General features: G+C 43.9%; 1 protein-coding gene across 1 annotated transcript in view; it reads right to left on the reverse strand.

The window, feature by feature from the left end:
- Positions 1-354, reverse strand: part of LRRC6 (leucine rich repeat containing 6) — a 57,770-nt gene extending 57,416 nt beyond the window's left edge. Inside the window, exon 1 of the mRNA XM_019547387.1 lies at positions 265-354. Coding sequence (XP_019402932.1) covers positions 265-274 — 10 coding nt within the window. The 5' untranslated portion in view covers positions 275-354. The remainder of the gene's footprint in view (positions 1-264) is intronic.
- Between the last annotated feature and the right edge of the window lie 13,972 nt (positions 355-14,326).

A 14,326-nucleotide genomic window follows, 5' to 3' on the forward strand; every position in this document is an offset into this window, starting at 1 on the left:
TAATAAGATATAAAATATGATATGGTATAATATAATATAAAAAGACATACTATAATAATGATGTAAAATATACTATACTATACTATACTATACTATAATGACATACTAATACAATATAATATAACGCTGATATGACCGGGGGGGGAAGGCACCTCCCACCCCGCAGTCCCCCCCGCAACACTGTTTCCAGCGCGGGTCCCGGGGCGGGGCGGGGGCCGGGACACGCGCACACACTCACACTCGCACACACTCACACTCACTCACCGCGCACCATGACCGCCTGGAACGGACGCGGGCGACGCTGCCATGCCAACGGGGGCGGGGCCCTCAGCGCGCGGCTGCGTGGGAAGGCCCCGCCCCCTTCCCGGGCAGTCGTGGGCGGGGCCAAGGTGCCGGTTGGCGAGGGTTTGCGTCGCACTGTAACCCGCGGCAGCTAGCACCCGTGCGGGACGCGGACACAAAGGGGCCCGGCCCGCACTGCTGACCCGCAATACGTGGACGTGGCCTATGTGCACAGTGATGAGCCGGGATCCCGGTCTTCTTTGATTTCAAACAAAATCCCACATTGGGGGTTAAAAAAGTAATCCCAAATCCACATTTTCCCATGAAACACTACTAATACATGCGTGTGTATAGTGGTGTTTCATTTTAATCATGGAAAAATGTGAATTTGGGGTTACTTCTTTAAAAACCGAAAATGGATTTTTTTGTTTTTTTAAATCGGAGAAAACCAGGATCCCTGGCGAAGATCACAACTCACTGGTGAGCAGCACAATAAATGTAGGCCAGCCGCACGTGCGAAGTAGGACTGGCCACTTATGCAGAATAAGTATCGCACAAATCACGGGTGAATGGCAGTGGAAGCGTGGACCAGCCCCATGTGCGAAGTGACGGTCACACACTTCACGGGTGAAGGGCACAATGAATGTAGACTGGCCACTTATGCAAAGTAAGTATGGCACAATTCGGGGTGAACCGTGCAATTGGTGTGGACCAGCCACACCGGTGAAGTGACTGTCACTCAGGGAAAATGACTCTCCAGCCAGAAAAAGAGCCAAGCAGCTCTAAAGTTAGGGAAATATGTAACAACTCAAAGCTGGTTTTTAGGCAGGTTTGATTTCCATGTGTAGCAGGGCAGGTCTCTGGGTTTTTCTTAATTGTGCAATTACCTGATTACTTTCAGACTAGATACCGCTAATGAGCTCTTCAGCTACAGGTCACCAGTTCAAATGCAGTCCATCTTAAACTTGTTCCCACTTACATTCAGGGTTTACAGGATGCGGCTTTTTGGGCCTCAGTTTTAGTTGCCAATTTGTATCCTAGGGATCCTTTTGCCGTGCTCATTGACATAACATCCCTGATGATGCTGGTCACTTTTGCATTGACTCACCCTGCTACATGTCAGATGTATTACAGAATTCACTGGTGATCTACGCGATTAATTTAGTGCAAAGTAATTATCACCTGATTCACTGGAGAACTGCACAGTAAAGTTAGTCCAGCCATACATACAAAGCTATTATCCCACCATAAAAATAACTCTCCGGCTATAAAATGAGCCAACCATCTCTAAACTTAGTGCTTGAAAATATGTAACAACTTTATCGCTGCTTTCTATCCAGCTATGACTGTGCAGCAGGCCCTCATAGCGAACAGCCTAAGGTTTTTTTTCAGTTTTTTGTTTGGTTGGGTTGAGGCTTTTTTTGATTTTGTTTTGTTTTGGGGTTTTTTGGAGAGGAAGAGCAGATCAGAGCAGAAACTTGCTGGTAGGGCAGCATCTGTCAAAAGAGAGTCGTGAGGTTCTTTTTTAGGTAAACCTTTCATTCACTAGGCTGCCAGCTAATATGATCTGCTGGCAATAAATTCCCACTTTTTTGTAAACTGAAATAAGGTAACTTATGAACAATATGCAAATCTACTCATTAAATAGTTTGCCTCTACTGTAACACATGGAACTGCCCCAAACTTGGCGGCTATATGACTTTCTAATTGTATGTGTTTTGAAATAATGACAGAGAGGGTAAAAGAAAAGGAGCCACTGGTATAATTGCTTTGCATTTGTGCACAGATAATGAAATACAAGGGAGATGGCAGAAGATTATACATTCATAATTTAATTCCCTTGTTTGTCCTTTCTCACGATGCTCCAAAACAAACCCCCGTAGACGATAAAGAAATACACAATTTGTTATGCAGCACCATCTGGTGGTTTGAGCTACACTTTCCAGAGCCATAGAGATGGGAAAGGCCTTCATCCCCTCCGTGGCAAGACTGCTCTCCGTAGTTTAGTCCCTGTCTTCTTTCCTACTTTTTATCACAATGATTCACTGCATTTTATTTCAAGCTAGGCTGCAAGCAGCATTGGCTTTTTATATCCCTGCATTTGTACAGGATTGTAAATGTGTTCATGAGTTTAATTAGAGCCTTTAGAGTGCAACATTAAATGCCAGTAATAGTGCTATTTTGGTACGCAGAAAGGTTTCCTTCTCTACCCCGTGGACCCTCCACCCCATCTATCTGAACTAGCAGATCAAATAAGGCATGTTTTGAATATTTTGAACTCTTATACAGACAGTGTTGATCTGATATAGAAAATCCTAACATACAAGATGAGCCAATAACCAGCTTCTGGCATGGAGTCTACTTAAAGCTGTGGTAGAATGAAAACTAAAATTTGTAATGACACTAAATAATTCCCAATATAGGGCAGGAACATTTTCTTCCCGATCTCCCTGCAGGAAATTAATTTATGCCTAGACACTTAACATTTGATCCATGCCAGTATTGCCGTTCCAATGCAGAAGGAAATGAGATGTCATCCTTCATTTCTTAGTTGAAAACTGCCTAATTGGTGCAAACAAACAGAAGTGGAAAAAGAATTGACAATTAAAACTGCACAGGGGTGAAGTTCCATTGAACTGGCTCCTTTGGACTCAATGGCAAAAATCCCCTTAACTTCAACGTGGACGGAGGTAGTACTCACCTTTAAACACATTCTCAGCATAACTATTTTCAGCATAGTCTTCTGCCCAGGCAAGAAAAGAAGTTTCTTCCTGCAGAAGGAAAACTAAGTAGGGCTAATGATTTTTTTTTAAATTAGTTTTGCTGAATAGTTTTTAGCAAAGAGTTGATCCACATACACACTATCTATCTATCTATCTATGCTAGAATAGTTTATTTTATGCTAAATGGAAGAACTTTAACAGGAAAGACAAGAAAAAACCTCACCCCAAGGTAATCTACAATGAGGTGAGGAGGGTACTTTCTTGTAAGAGTTCAAATATTTACTCTGAATAAGGCAGAGAGATTATGTGAACACAAGCCTCCCATATGAGTACCCTACTAATGGGTGTATTGTGGGCACTGTTTTCTTTTTGGTAGTTTAGTAAATGGCACCTACATCTCCTTGTGAATCTAGTCACTCATTTCCAAATGCCCTGCTTTTTGAAAGGAAGGGTTAAAATGCCCTCAATCAAACTGAAACAAATGCCTTCGGTTGGTTGGAGTGTGGCAGGCTGGCCGATGGCCTCACCGGCAGCCCAGCCTGTTAGCTTGAGCCTAGATGGCTCAGGCTGATTGGTGGGGGCATTTCCCTTCCCCACCGATCAGGAGAAGGCAGGAGGCAGGTTTGCCCTGACCCAGAGGCAAGGTGAAGAAGAGGACCTGAAGGGCAACTAACCCCTCTGGCTTCCCCATTTCTCGATTTGCAATCTGGGGGCGGAGCCTCTGGAAGGGATAAAAGCCCACGAGCCCAGCACACGGGTGGCGTCAACAAGGGATGATGACGAAGGGCTGCACAAGGGCTGGTAGAGCCGACCAACGTGGCGCCTGAAGCGCCCTGAAGACACTTCCACCGAGCGGGAAGCAAGCAAGCAGCCACATCCCAGCCCTGCCGCTGAGGGAGCAGCAGTGTCGGTGCACAGAACAGTGCCCGGGTGGTCCGGATGAAGCTGAAGGTACCCCACAGGTGCATGAGCCAGCGCGGGCACCCACCCCTGCAAGAGGCAGGAGCCCCCCCATGGTGCACAGGGCGGTGCATGGGGCTTGGAGAGAGCTGAAAGGACCCCACGGCTGCACAAGACAGTGTGGGTCCCCCCATCCCTGCGAGGGGCAGAAGCGCCACCGAGCACAGAGCAGTGCACGGGGCCTGGACGGAGCAGAAAAGACTCCATGGCTGCATGGGGCGGCACGGGTCCCTATCCCTGCATGAGGCCAAAGCCCCACGGTGCAGAGAGGTGCGCGGGGCCCGGCAGGCCCAGGTGGCTGCACGAGGCAGCTCGGGCCTTCCTGCAGCAAGCGGCCGCAGGACGGAGCGGCCATCCCAGCGAGCGAGGAAGCCCCGCGGCCAGCCTGCAAAGAGAGATGAGCCAAGGCCATTGGAGCTGCTGGGAGTCATGAGTTACCCGGAAAGGGGATTGCAGTCCCAGAGAGGGAAGAGATGGGGTTTTCCACAGGGGAGGAGGAGCCCATCCTAACTGGAAACCTAAGAGTCTCCAGGGAAGGGGGAAAAGAAAAACTCCCAGGGACCCTGAGCCTAGTGAAGGGCCCCGCTCACTAAGGGAGGCCTCGTGGTCACTGAACCACTCCAGCCACGTGGACCAGTTGTGGGTGATAGTGTTTCTTTATGGTAACCTGTTCTTCTCCGCCTGTATTATTCCTTCCCCTTGGGCACAGTTGCTGTATCATTGTTGTTGTCCTTAGTTCCTTATACTGCTGAGTCATCTGTAAGTTGTATCGTTTGCTGCCAGTTTGTGTACTTTAATGCTGTGTTATGAAACACCCATGAACTGTCCTGTTTGCCTGCTAATGGTTTAGTTGCCTGAGGGTCTACAAAAGCATCGCTTATTTTGTATTGCTTTCATGGTGTTTGTTATCCCTATGTATTGAACATTGTTAATGTAATCTCCTTTATGTATACTTAGATCATTGTTCATCCCTGCTGGGTTTCATCTGCCGACATATTTTTTAACCAGTGTTTTGCTGTCAGCTGTCCCCTTGCCTGCTGCCTGGAGGGCCTGCTGAGGGTAGGGGCTGTACAGTAACAAGAAAACCACTGGGGGTCAAGGCCTACACTGATATAGTGCCTCTGTCTGCCATACCCAGCTGTTATTGCTGGCATATACATTTAACAAAATTCACTGTCTTTGTAAATTTGAAGCTATAACAAGTTCACAGCTATATGTATATGTTCAATAAGGTTTTACAGACATTGCACTGTAAATTAAATCTGAATATAGTTCAGTATTACTGAGTGTCCCTGGTCTCTGCTCTGCAGAAAGAGGGAGGTGAGCTGGCCTAAGCTAAGCAGCCACACTCCCACGGCACACTCACACCCTCTAACATCCCTGCAGTTGAAGAGGGGGTACCAGCCACCCGGGCTACAGGGGAAATAGTGAAAACAAAAATCTTTTTGGTTCTACTGCCTGAAAAATCTAATTTTTGCAGAACTCCAAATCTTAGGTTGTCTACAGTGCACATGTCCCGTCACCCTGTGAACTCAGAAGCTCACGCAGGTACAGCTCAGCTTGTGACACGGGAGGAATAATTGGAGGAATGAAAGAGATACTAAAGGATATTCAAGAGGGAACTGTGAGGCAGGAGAAATGATGCAAGTCTGGGGAGACTGATTTTAGATTGCTGCAGACCGCCAGATTGATCTTAGATTGCTGCAGACCACTTACCAAGACTCCTTTCAGTGGATCAAAACAGGCAAATTTCTAAGCTTTTCACCTAATATGTAGGGAATAATTAAAGAAATGCTCCCTCCTCTTCCTTAAAGCTGTTTCCTGTTATTCCAATGGTGTAGCTGATGCAAGCACTTGCATGGACAGAATTCAGGTAATTATACCACCAGCTCAACTACCCCTGCTAAGGGTAACTCTAAACAGTGTAAGGGGGAAAATTCTGCTAGGATTATTCTCCTTAGCATGACTGCCTCTTGCTGTGTGCTTACCACAGGTAGGCTGTGAATGAGGCCTCAAGACATTAGTGAAACAATAAGAATAATAAAACATATTGTAATTTACAGGAAGAATATAGTATATATTCTTGTAATAAACTTATTTTCTCATAGAGAGTTTATTGCTTTTAAAATATGCAAAAATCTATTTTGTTTTGTTTAATATTATGTAATACCCTAAACTGCACCGGGATCTGCAGAGGTGACCAAACCAGCACTGTTCTCACTGTTTAAGATTTGACAGTCTAAATATCAGGTAAGTTACAACATGCAGCACAACACACAGTAGAAAAGGGAAGAAGGAGTAGAGAGAGTGATGCAACAATATGATCATGCAGTTGCTTATAGGAAGCAGGTGCCTGTTGAGTCAATTCACCATTCTCGTTTAAAACATTAATGTTTATTTACTAAAATATGTGAACGTGCAATATAAAGGTACCGGTCTTCAGCATGAGAAAATAAGCTTTATAGCATTATCAGTACACTCCATCAGAAGTATTCTGAATATATTATATATTATTATAGTCCATCATGGGAACGTTCATATGAGGAAGGATGATGACATCAAGCCCTACAGCATTGGACATGTATGAGCAATCCTCAGTTGCTAAACTGCTGTATGGTAGAAACTCAGCTGGTGGAAACTGGCAGCTCAGGAGCTGAAAGTTTTCTCATTAAGTCCCTTTACAGCCCATCATTCTTCTTTAAAGTTTCCATTGCAGTGATGCCCATCAGCCTCAATCAAGGCAGGCTGTCTTGTGCTAGGTGCTGTACAAACAGATAATAAACAACAGTTCCTGCCCCAAGGAGCTTACAATCTAAATAAGACATAACAAGCAAACTATACCAGGACATGAACAATTCTTAGCAAGTTTCTCTATCCATAGCTGCACTAGAGGAAATAATGTCTACTTGCAGTTTAACTTAAAATATATGAACATTTATAAAAGATTTAGCATGTACATGAAAGGATCCAGACCCAAAATATAGACCTATGTTACGTACTGGTATAGAATTTACTGCTCCATTAGGTTCTGTGTGCTACTGTTATCTATACAGTTCCAGTGGTATGTATGGTGCCTTGCAGATAGAAAAAAATACCTTTTCCTTTCGTCAGAGATATGTACTGCATCAAGAATGGGAAGAACTGTGTGCACTGTCAAGAATTTGCAGGCTTGAGCCTGAAATTAAATTATATGGAACAAGGAATAACAATGCAGGAAGGGACAAGATGATCAAGGATTTCAACAGTGACAACTTGTCATAAGTTTCTTGTTACGTGCATCTTAAAAATTCCTTTTAGGTTGGTTTGTTTTTAAATACTTTTATAAATTAAAACTTATTTTATACAGTAAAATTCAATTAGTGGAAGTGGAACCACAGAATTATAGGGACGGAAGGGATCTCAAGGATCATCTAGTCCAACCTCCAAGGTATAGGGGGTAGAAACATAAGATTACAGTAGGCATCTCAGAGTACATGGGTCACTAACCAGCAGTCAACACATGATTTTTAGTTCACTAGAATTACTGTTAAAAATCCCCCTACACTTGAATATCCTCTGGATGAAAGCTGCAGATGCTTAGCACCTTTGAAAGTTGGTCTGCTTATATTTAGAAGCCTATCTGTGGATTTAGGCACCTAGGTTAGACAGTGTTAGCTTTAGTCTTGCATCCCACTTGATTAAATATGACATAATATTGTATTTCATTCCAATACAATACAGCAAAACAATACAAAGTGAATTATAGATTCACAGGGATATAGAACTATGGGGGCCTCCTGCGACACCTAATGCAGTTGGCTTGCTATTGCAGGCAACTACAGAAAATAATCCTGTTAATAAAATGTACCAAACTCCGCCTTAAACAAGATCTTAAGGGAGACACACACCATCAGTACTGCATCCAGTTTTGGGCTCCACAATTCAAAAAGGATGTGGAGAAGCTTGAGAGAGTCCAGAGGAGAGCCACGCGCATGATCAGAGGTCAGGAAAGCAGACCTTACGACGACAGGCTGAGAGCCATAGGACTCTTCAGCCTGGAAAAACGCAAGCTCGGGGGTGATCTGGTGGCCACCTATAAGTTTATCAGAGGTGCTCATCAGGATCTGGGGGAACGTTTGTTCACCAGAGCGCCCCAAGGGATGACGAGGTCGAACGGTCACAAACTCCTGCAAGACCGTTTCAGGCTGGGCATAAGGAAGAATTTCTTTACTGTCCGAGCCCCCAAGGTCTGGAACAGCCTGCCAGTGGAGGTGGTTCAAGCTGAAGGTACCCCACAGGTGCATGAGGCAGTGCGGGCACCCATCCCTGCAAGAGGCAGGAGCCCCCCCATGGTGCACATTGAATGCCTTCAAGAGCAAATTGGATGCTTATCTTGCTGGGATCCTATGACCCCAGGTGACTTCCTGCCCTTTGGGCAGGGGACTGAACTCGATGATCTTCCGAGGTCCCTTCCAGCCCTAATGTCTGTGAAATCTGTGAAATTTTAAAACTACTTACATTTTTCTCATTACTCGTCTTAGAAAGTTGCTCCAGAACCTCCCCCTCAATCCCCATTGGTTGGAAACTTTTTTAAAATTTCCACCTTACATTCATTCATGGGTAATTTATACCATTTGTCTTCATACCTATAGGCACCAACTTTGATTTTTGCCAGTGGGTGCTTTTCTTTTTGGTATTCATACACCAAGTCCTGCACATGCCCAGAAGAGGCAGTGCATTATTTCAACGCGGATGCCCAATGTGGTTCATGGGTGCTGAGCACCTGCTAAGTTTTTTCCATGTGTGCTCGAGCCCCTATGTTCTGTGCCTATGCTCATACCAACATTGTCCTTCAAAATAAATAACTCTTCTTCCTCCCTGGTGTTTCTCTCTCTTTCCCCATTGTATTTGACGAGAACAGTCTATACGCTCACGGCTTTTGTTCCGATAAGTTTAACAAGCCACGCCTGCTCTTTGTGGGTTTGTCTATGCCGCCCCTGTGGCCCAGATCCTCAGAACATGGCCAAGAAATAAGCCTATCCCTCCAAAAAATACCGCATAGTTGCTTTTTGGTGCAAACCCAGGGACCCTCTCATTATCTCCGTCTCAGAGGTGCTTCTGACAGAGTCTGTTTAAAATGTTTCAGTGTGAGATGCATGCTGAGCAAAAGCAAATGGCTAGGATTTATTTCTGACTGATGATCACAGGAATTTTGTAGATGTGGTAAAGATATACTTTTGATCTCCTCTCTCAGGACAGACCCTTCTTTTCCTCAGTCATCTTTTCTAGACATTTTTTAGCAGTAAAAAGAAATGTGCCTGTTAAGCTATAAAGTGCACTTAATAACATAAAGCATAACGTAAGGCATATACAACACATATAAATATCACACAGTAATATATCCATTTTAGTACTCAAAAAAGTTAAAAGCAAATAAAAAAGGTAATTTCATATTCAGGGAATTACTCAAGTTCACCACTAGAAAAATATTGAGCTTTGTGCAAGTTTTATTATTACTATTATTTTTATTACTACTATCATAATGCACTTTCCCTTTATTTTAGGATTCTGTGCCTGAGGCACACCCTGTTGTCTTCTTTTACTTACTAAAACTTCCTGGCTTATTTTAATCAACAGATATCAGTATTTTACACATTCACCAACAACATGTTGCTGCTCACAATGGGGATTGTGGTTGGGCTTGCCCCTGCTTGAGTGTTACTGTTAAAGAACAAGAAAGTATTTGTCCCTTAAAGGTGAGCCTGTTTACATGAAATACTTCCAGCTCCCTCCCCCACACTTTTCCTTCCACCCTCAGGAATTTTCTCTGTCACAGAGACATGCATCCCGCCTGAGACTGGCCATATCTGTGGATTACAGTAAAAATATGGACAACTAACAGTTCTTCATTATTCCTTGCTCCTTCTTGCATCAGAACTTCCTCTTATTTTTTCAAAGATTTGAAAATCTTTCCTCTATATTTGCCAGCCTATTTGCATCCTGCCTGAAGAACTGGCCCTTCCACAAGTAGCTGTGGCTTTCCATCAGAGGTGCAGCTGGGCAGTGCATGGGGGAGGCCAGTAATAGGAGCAGCTGTTACTTTTGTGCCCCCTGAAAGTTGGCATCCAAGGCTGGTACCCTGCTTGTCCCCCTCCCTCTTAATTATACTATGATGGCACTTTAGCACAACGGGAGACAAGTAGGGTTGTAAAGGGAGCTTGTAGACAGTAACATCGTGTAAGGAAATGAAGGTCTATACTGTGCTAGCTAACTAATATTTGTGTTCTGAGCATTCCCAGCTGCTGGTAACGGAAAAGGACTCATGTTTAGCATCACTGCAGTTCCATATATCCAACCGGGAAAGCAGGGCTCAGTGTTTTAGAAGTAAAGGTCACTGGCGACGTGTAGGGGGTGCATGCGGGTGCATGTGCACCCCCTGAGATCACCCGGGCACCCCCTGGAAGTGCCACCTGCAAAACCAGAAGTGCACTTCCGGTTTTGCTGCTGGCTTGGTGATCAGCCGCTGGGGGACCACTCCCTCCCCACCCCGTTGGCAATCTGGTGCCCTCACAGACTTGGAAGGCACCAGGTGCCCACGGTAAAGATTATGGCTGCAGAATTATTTGGACCTTAAATCCAGTGGCTTCTGGCCTCCTCAGTTACTCTTCCAACCCTCTGATGTCTGGCTTTCCTGAAAGTTACCCTTCTGGTTTCTGCCAACAGGAAGCACTCTTCAGGCACAGTCAAATTGTATCCTTTCTTGTTTTTTTTAATTCCTCTTTTTGTGTCTTCAAAAGTAGGAAGAGAAAATTTAAAAGAAACAAAAACCAAAAGGCTCTTACAAAAATGATACAATGAAGAGTTTTAAGTATATCTATTAACTCAGCACTATCCAGAACCACTATCAGAGTTTAAATCACATAGCCTAGGAACAGACAGTGCATTTACCCCTGTGCTCAGGGTCAGATTTTGGCTTAAGCTACTTAAGCTACAGCTCACGGCCTCATGATATGAGGGGCCTCTAAATAAGAACAAAAAAACCTGGACATTTTCGTTCTAATAAGACAAAAATATACATATATCTGGCTCCTCGGTTATTATGCATATTGAGTTCATATATTTGTGCAGAAATAACAATAATTCATTTTAAAATTTCATGAAAATCCAATTTCGTGGATTATTTTTATTGTATGGGCCCTCTTAAATTGCACATAGTTTGGGGCATCAGCATGTCATAATCCGGCACTGCCTATACTCGTGTTTATCACAGCAGAAAAAAGTTCTGATATTTGTGTATATACACATCATACTTCTGATCAGGGTTTAGTGAGCAGCTGAATGCTGAGTCATTTTTCTTCCATAGATTAAATGACACTATCCTTGGATAACTATACAGACATACTTTGCAATATCCCAGGATAAACTGTCCCTACCTTTTATCCAGGAAACTACTCTTTTAGGATTTATCCTGGGATACAGAAGTTGGACATCTGTAAGCTTGCATTTTGTCCCAGGATGCAATAGTAAATCTGAGATAAATGTGATGTTTGTTTGTAGCCTTTGGCCTCAAATTATGATAAAACTTTAACACAAGTAGTATGGAGAGAGAAACAAAGCTGGCAAACTCTGTTTAGACATTAACAAAAAATGGATTTGCAGGGATGGATAATCATTTGCCTACTTATACATGTGTACTTGCAAAGGCTTGGGTAGACCCCTATGGCTCAACAGGGCCCCACTGACAAATAGTACTCTGCAGGAGCTGTGAATTTGGCCTTCATGGTTCAATTTGCAAGATCAGGTGCAGGCACTCTGCTAAGGATACTGATGATTCTGCTGAAGTTTGCAGAGACAGATGAAAGATGATGTCCAGCTATATAATGCGTAAGTGCTAGCAAACCTAGATTTAGGGAAGAGGGAAAATAAATATTGTTAATTAAATGATACTGAAAAGTACATAAATGACTAATGTGCTTTCAAGTTTCTAGGAAAAGCAAGGGGCAAGCTTTTTGCAATCTAATTTCTGACGAAACAGGTTATAAACCTGGTGACTGGGATTCAGGTCTATTTTTCTACAGGTTTTGCTAAATCATATGAAAAAAATTAATGAATTTAATAATTTAAATTAATAATTTTAACTGAAATATCAGTCTTAAACCCCATTTCTCGCACAGGATTTCACAGCATCTTTTCAGCACAAGTGGATGCAACATTGGCTATACAGCGTATCAATAAAGACAACACCCTCCTTAACACATAAATACAATGCTAACTAAAAGAACAAGGCCCACTGACTCACCTAACATTTCTCAAGAATCCATGGGCTTTTTTTGGAAGGCCCCCTATTCCAGTAATGAGTAGATCTAATTAGAATCAGATGATCAGGCTGGAGATTTTTTTTATGTTGCCAGAACTTTTCCCTGGAGTATTCCTTTCCCCCTAATCCCATAAGGCTTTATGGAATTGGTTATATTTCTTTATGCAAAACTAAGCATTCTACTTACCAGTTCATTCTGTCAATTATTTCCTGCAAAACAATTTCAAAATTAAAGTGTGTGTTTTTATTCTGTTCTTAATGAAACTGCTCTTTGAGATAACCAATATAAATACAGACTTACATTCTGTCACCTTTACTTTTGTTAAAGAGAACCTTATTCACACAAGCAGTTTGATTCAATGCCACAGAGCTACTTGGCAGAGTAAAGTACTTCTCAGCAGATGCATCTACACAAGACACTTCTACTGCGGAGCTAATTAGTCAGTAAGCACCACTGTCTACATGTGTGGCACTATTAGGCTACAGTATGTCCGGACGGGCTACGTACTACTACAGTATGTCTGGACAGTACTATCCTCTGCTCTAGGATAGTACTGTCCAACACAAGTACTATCTTACAGTGTTACAGCAGTGCAGCAAAACACAGGTGTATAGATTCATAGATGTTAGGGTTGGAAGGGACCTCAAAAGATCATTGAGTCCAACACCCTGCATAGGCAGAAAAGAGTGCTAGGTTCAGATGACCCCAGCCAGATGCCCATCCAACCTCCTCTTGAAGACCCCCAGGGTAGGGGAGAGCACCACCTCCCTTGGGAGCCCATTCCAGACGTTGGCCACTCGAACTGTGAAGAAGTTCCTTCTAATGTCCAGTCTAAATCTGCTCTCTGCTATCTTATGGCCATTATTTCTTGTAACCCCCAGAGGTGCCTTGGTGAGCAGAGCCTCACCAATTTCCTTCTGTGCCCCCATGATGAATTTATAGGCAGCCACAAGGTCACCTCTCAGCCTTCTCTTGCGGAGGCCAAAGAGGTCCAGGTGCCCTAGTCTCTCCTCATAGGGCTTGGCCTGCAAGCCCTTAACCATACGAGTGGCCCTTCTCTGGACCCTCTCCAGGTTATCCACATCCCTCTTGAAGTGTGGCACCCAAAACTGCACGCAGTACTCCAACTGCAGTCTGACATTGATGAAGATGTTGAAGAGTATTGGTCCAAGGACCGAGCCCTGCGGGACCCCACTGCCCACACCCTTCCAGGTTGATACCGCTCTGTCCACCACCACTCTCTGGGTACGACCTTCTAGCCAATTTGCCACCCACCGGGCTGTGTAATCATCCAAGTCACAGCCTCTTCATGTACATAGTGGCAGGGCATGAGGGTGCCACAGTGTGGGGGCTGCCTGCCAAAGAGCCTCACACTGTAGCTCCCTCCTGCCCCAGCCCCTCTGCCACACGTTGACCTGGGTCAGAGCAGCCCTGGGCTGGCAAGCTGACCCTCAGCGCTCTCTGCCAGCCAGGGCTGCTCCACCCTGGCTCAACGTGCTACAGTCCTGGGCACACATGTAAGTGCAGTGCCTAGGAACAATAAACTCTGGCATGAGCTGCCTGGAATGTCTTGCTACATGCTAATTGCATGTGTAGATACATCCTGCATGAATTAAGGTAAAATAAGCAGGCTGTGGAACTTCAGTGATATGCAGTAAGCTGAAGAATCTCACTGGAAGCTATTGAAATTTTATTTCTTCCCTTATATGCCAAATTTATTCATGATTCAGGGTTTGTCTACATGGGAAATTTAATGCAGACTAGTGAGCTGGAAATTTACCACCCATCTTACTGTATACTGACTGCCCATGTGCCATTGGGTTTAATGGGATTTCTATTTATTTGGTGTGTGGAGGAATGGCATACTCTGTCCTACATGTTTATTGTATGCCCCAGTTACCAGACTTGAGAAGAGTCTGAATTCCCAAAATTGTGAGAGAGTGCTTATGCTAAGCAAGACCTAGCATAAAAAAAAATGCACTAAAACTCCCAGAATGCTTCAAGGAGGTTGAGGAGTCAGCGATTGACATTCTGGTAATCACTTTCTGACCCTTAGATGAAAAT

The sequence above is a fragment of the Crocodylus porosus genome, unplaced genomic scaffold (genome assembly GCF_001723895.1).
Source record: "Crocodylus porosus isolate Cpor-Errol unplaced genomic scaffold, CroPor_comp1, whole genome shotgun sequence".
Taxonomy (NCBI): Eukaryota; Metazoa; Chordata; order Crocodylia; family Crocodylidae; genus Crocodylus; species Crocodylus porosus.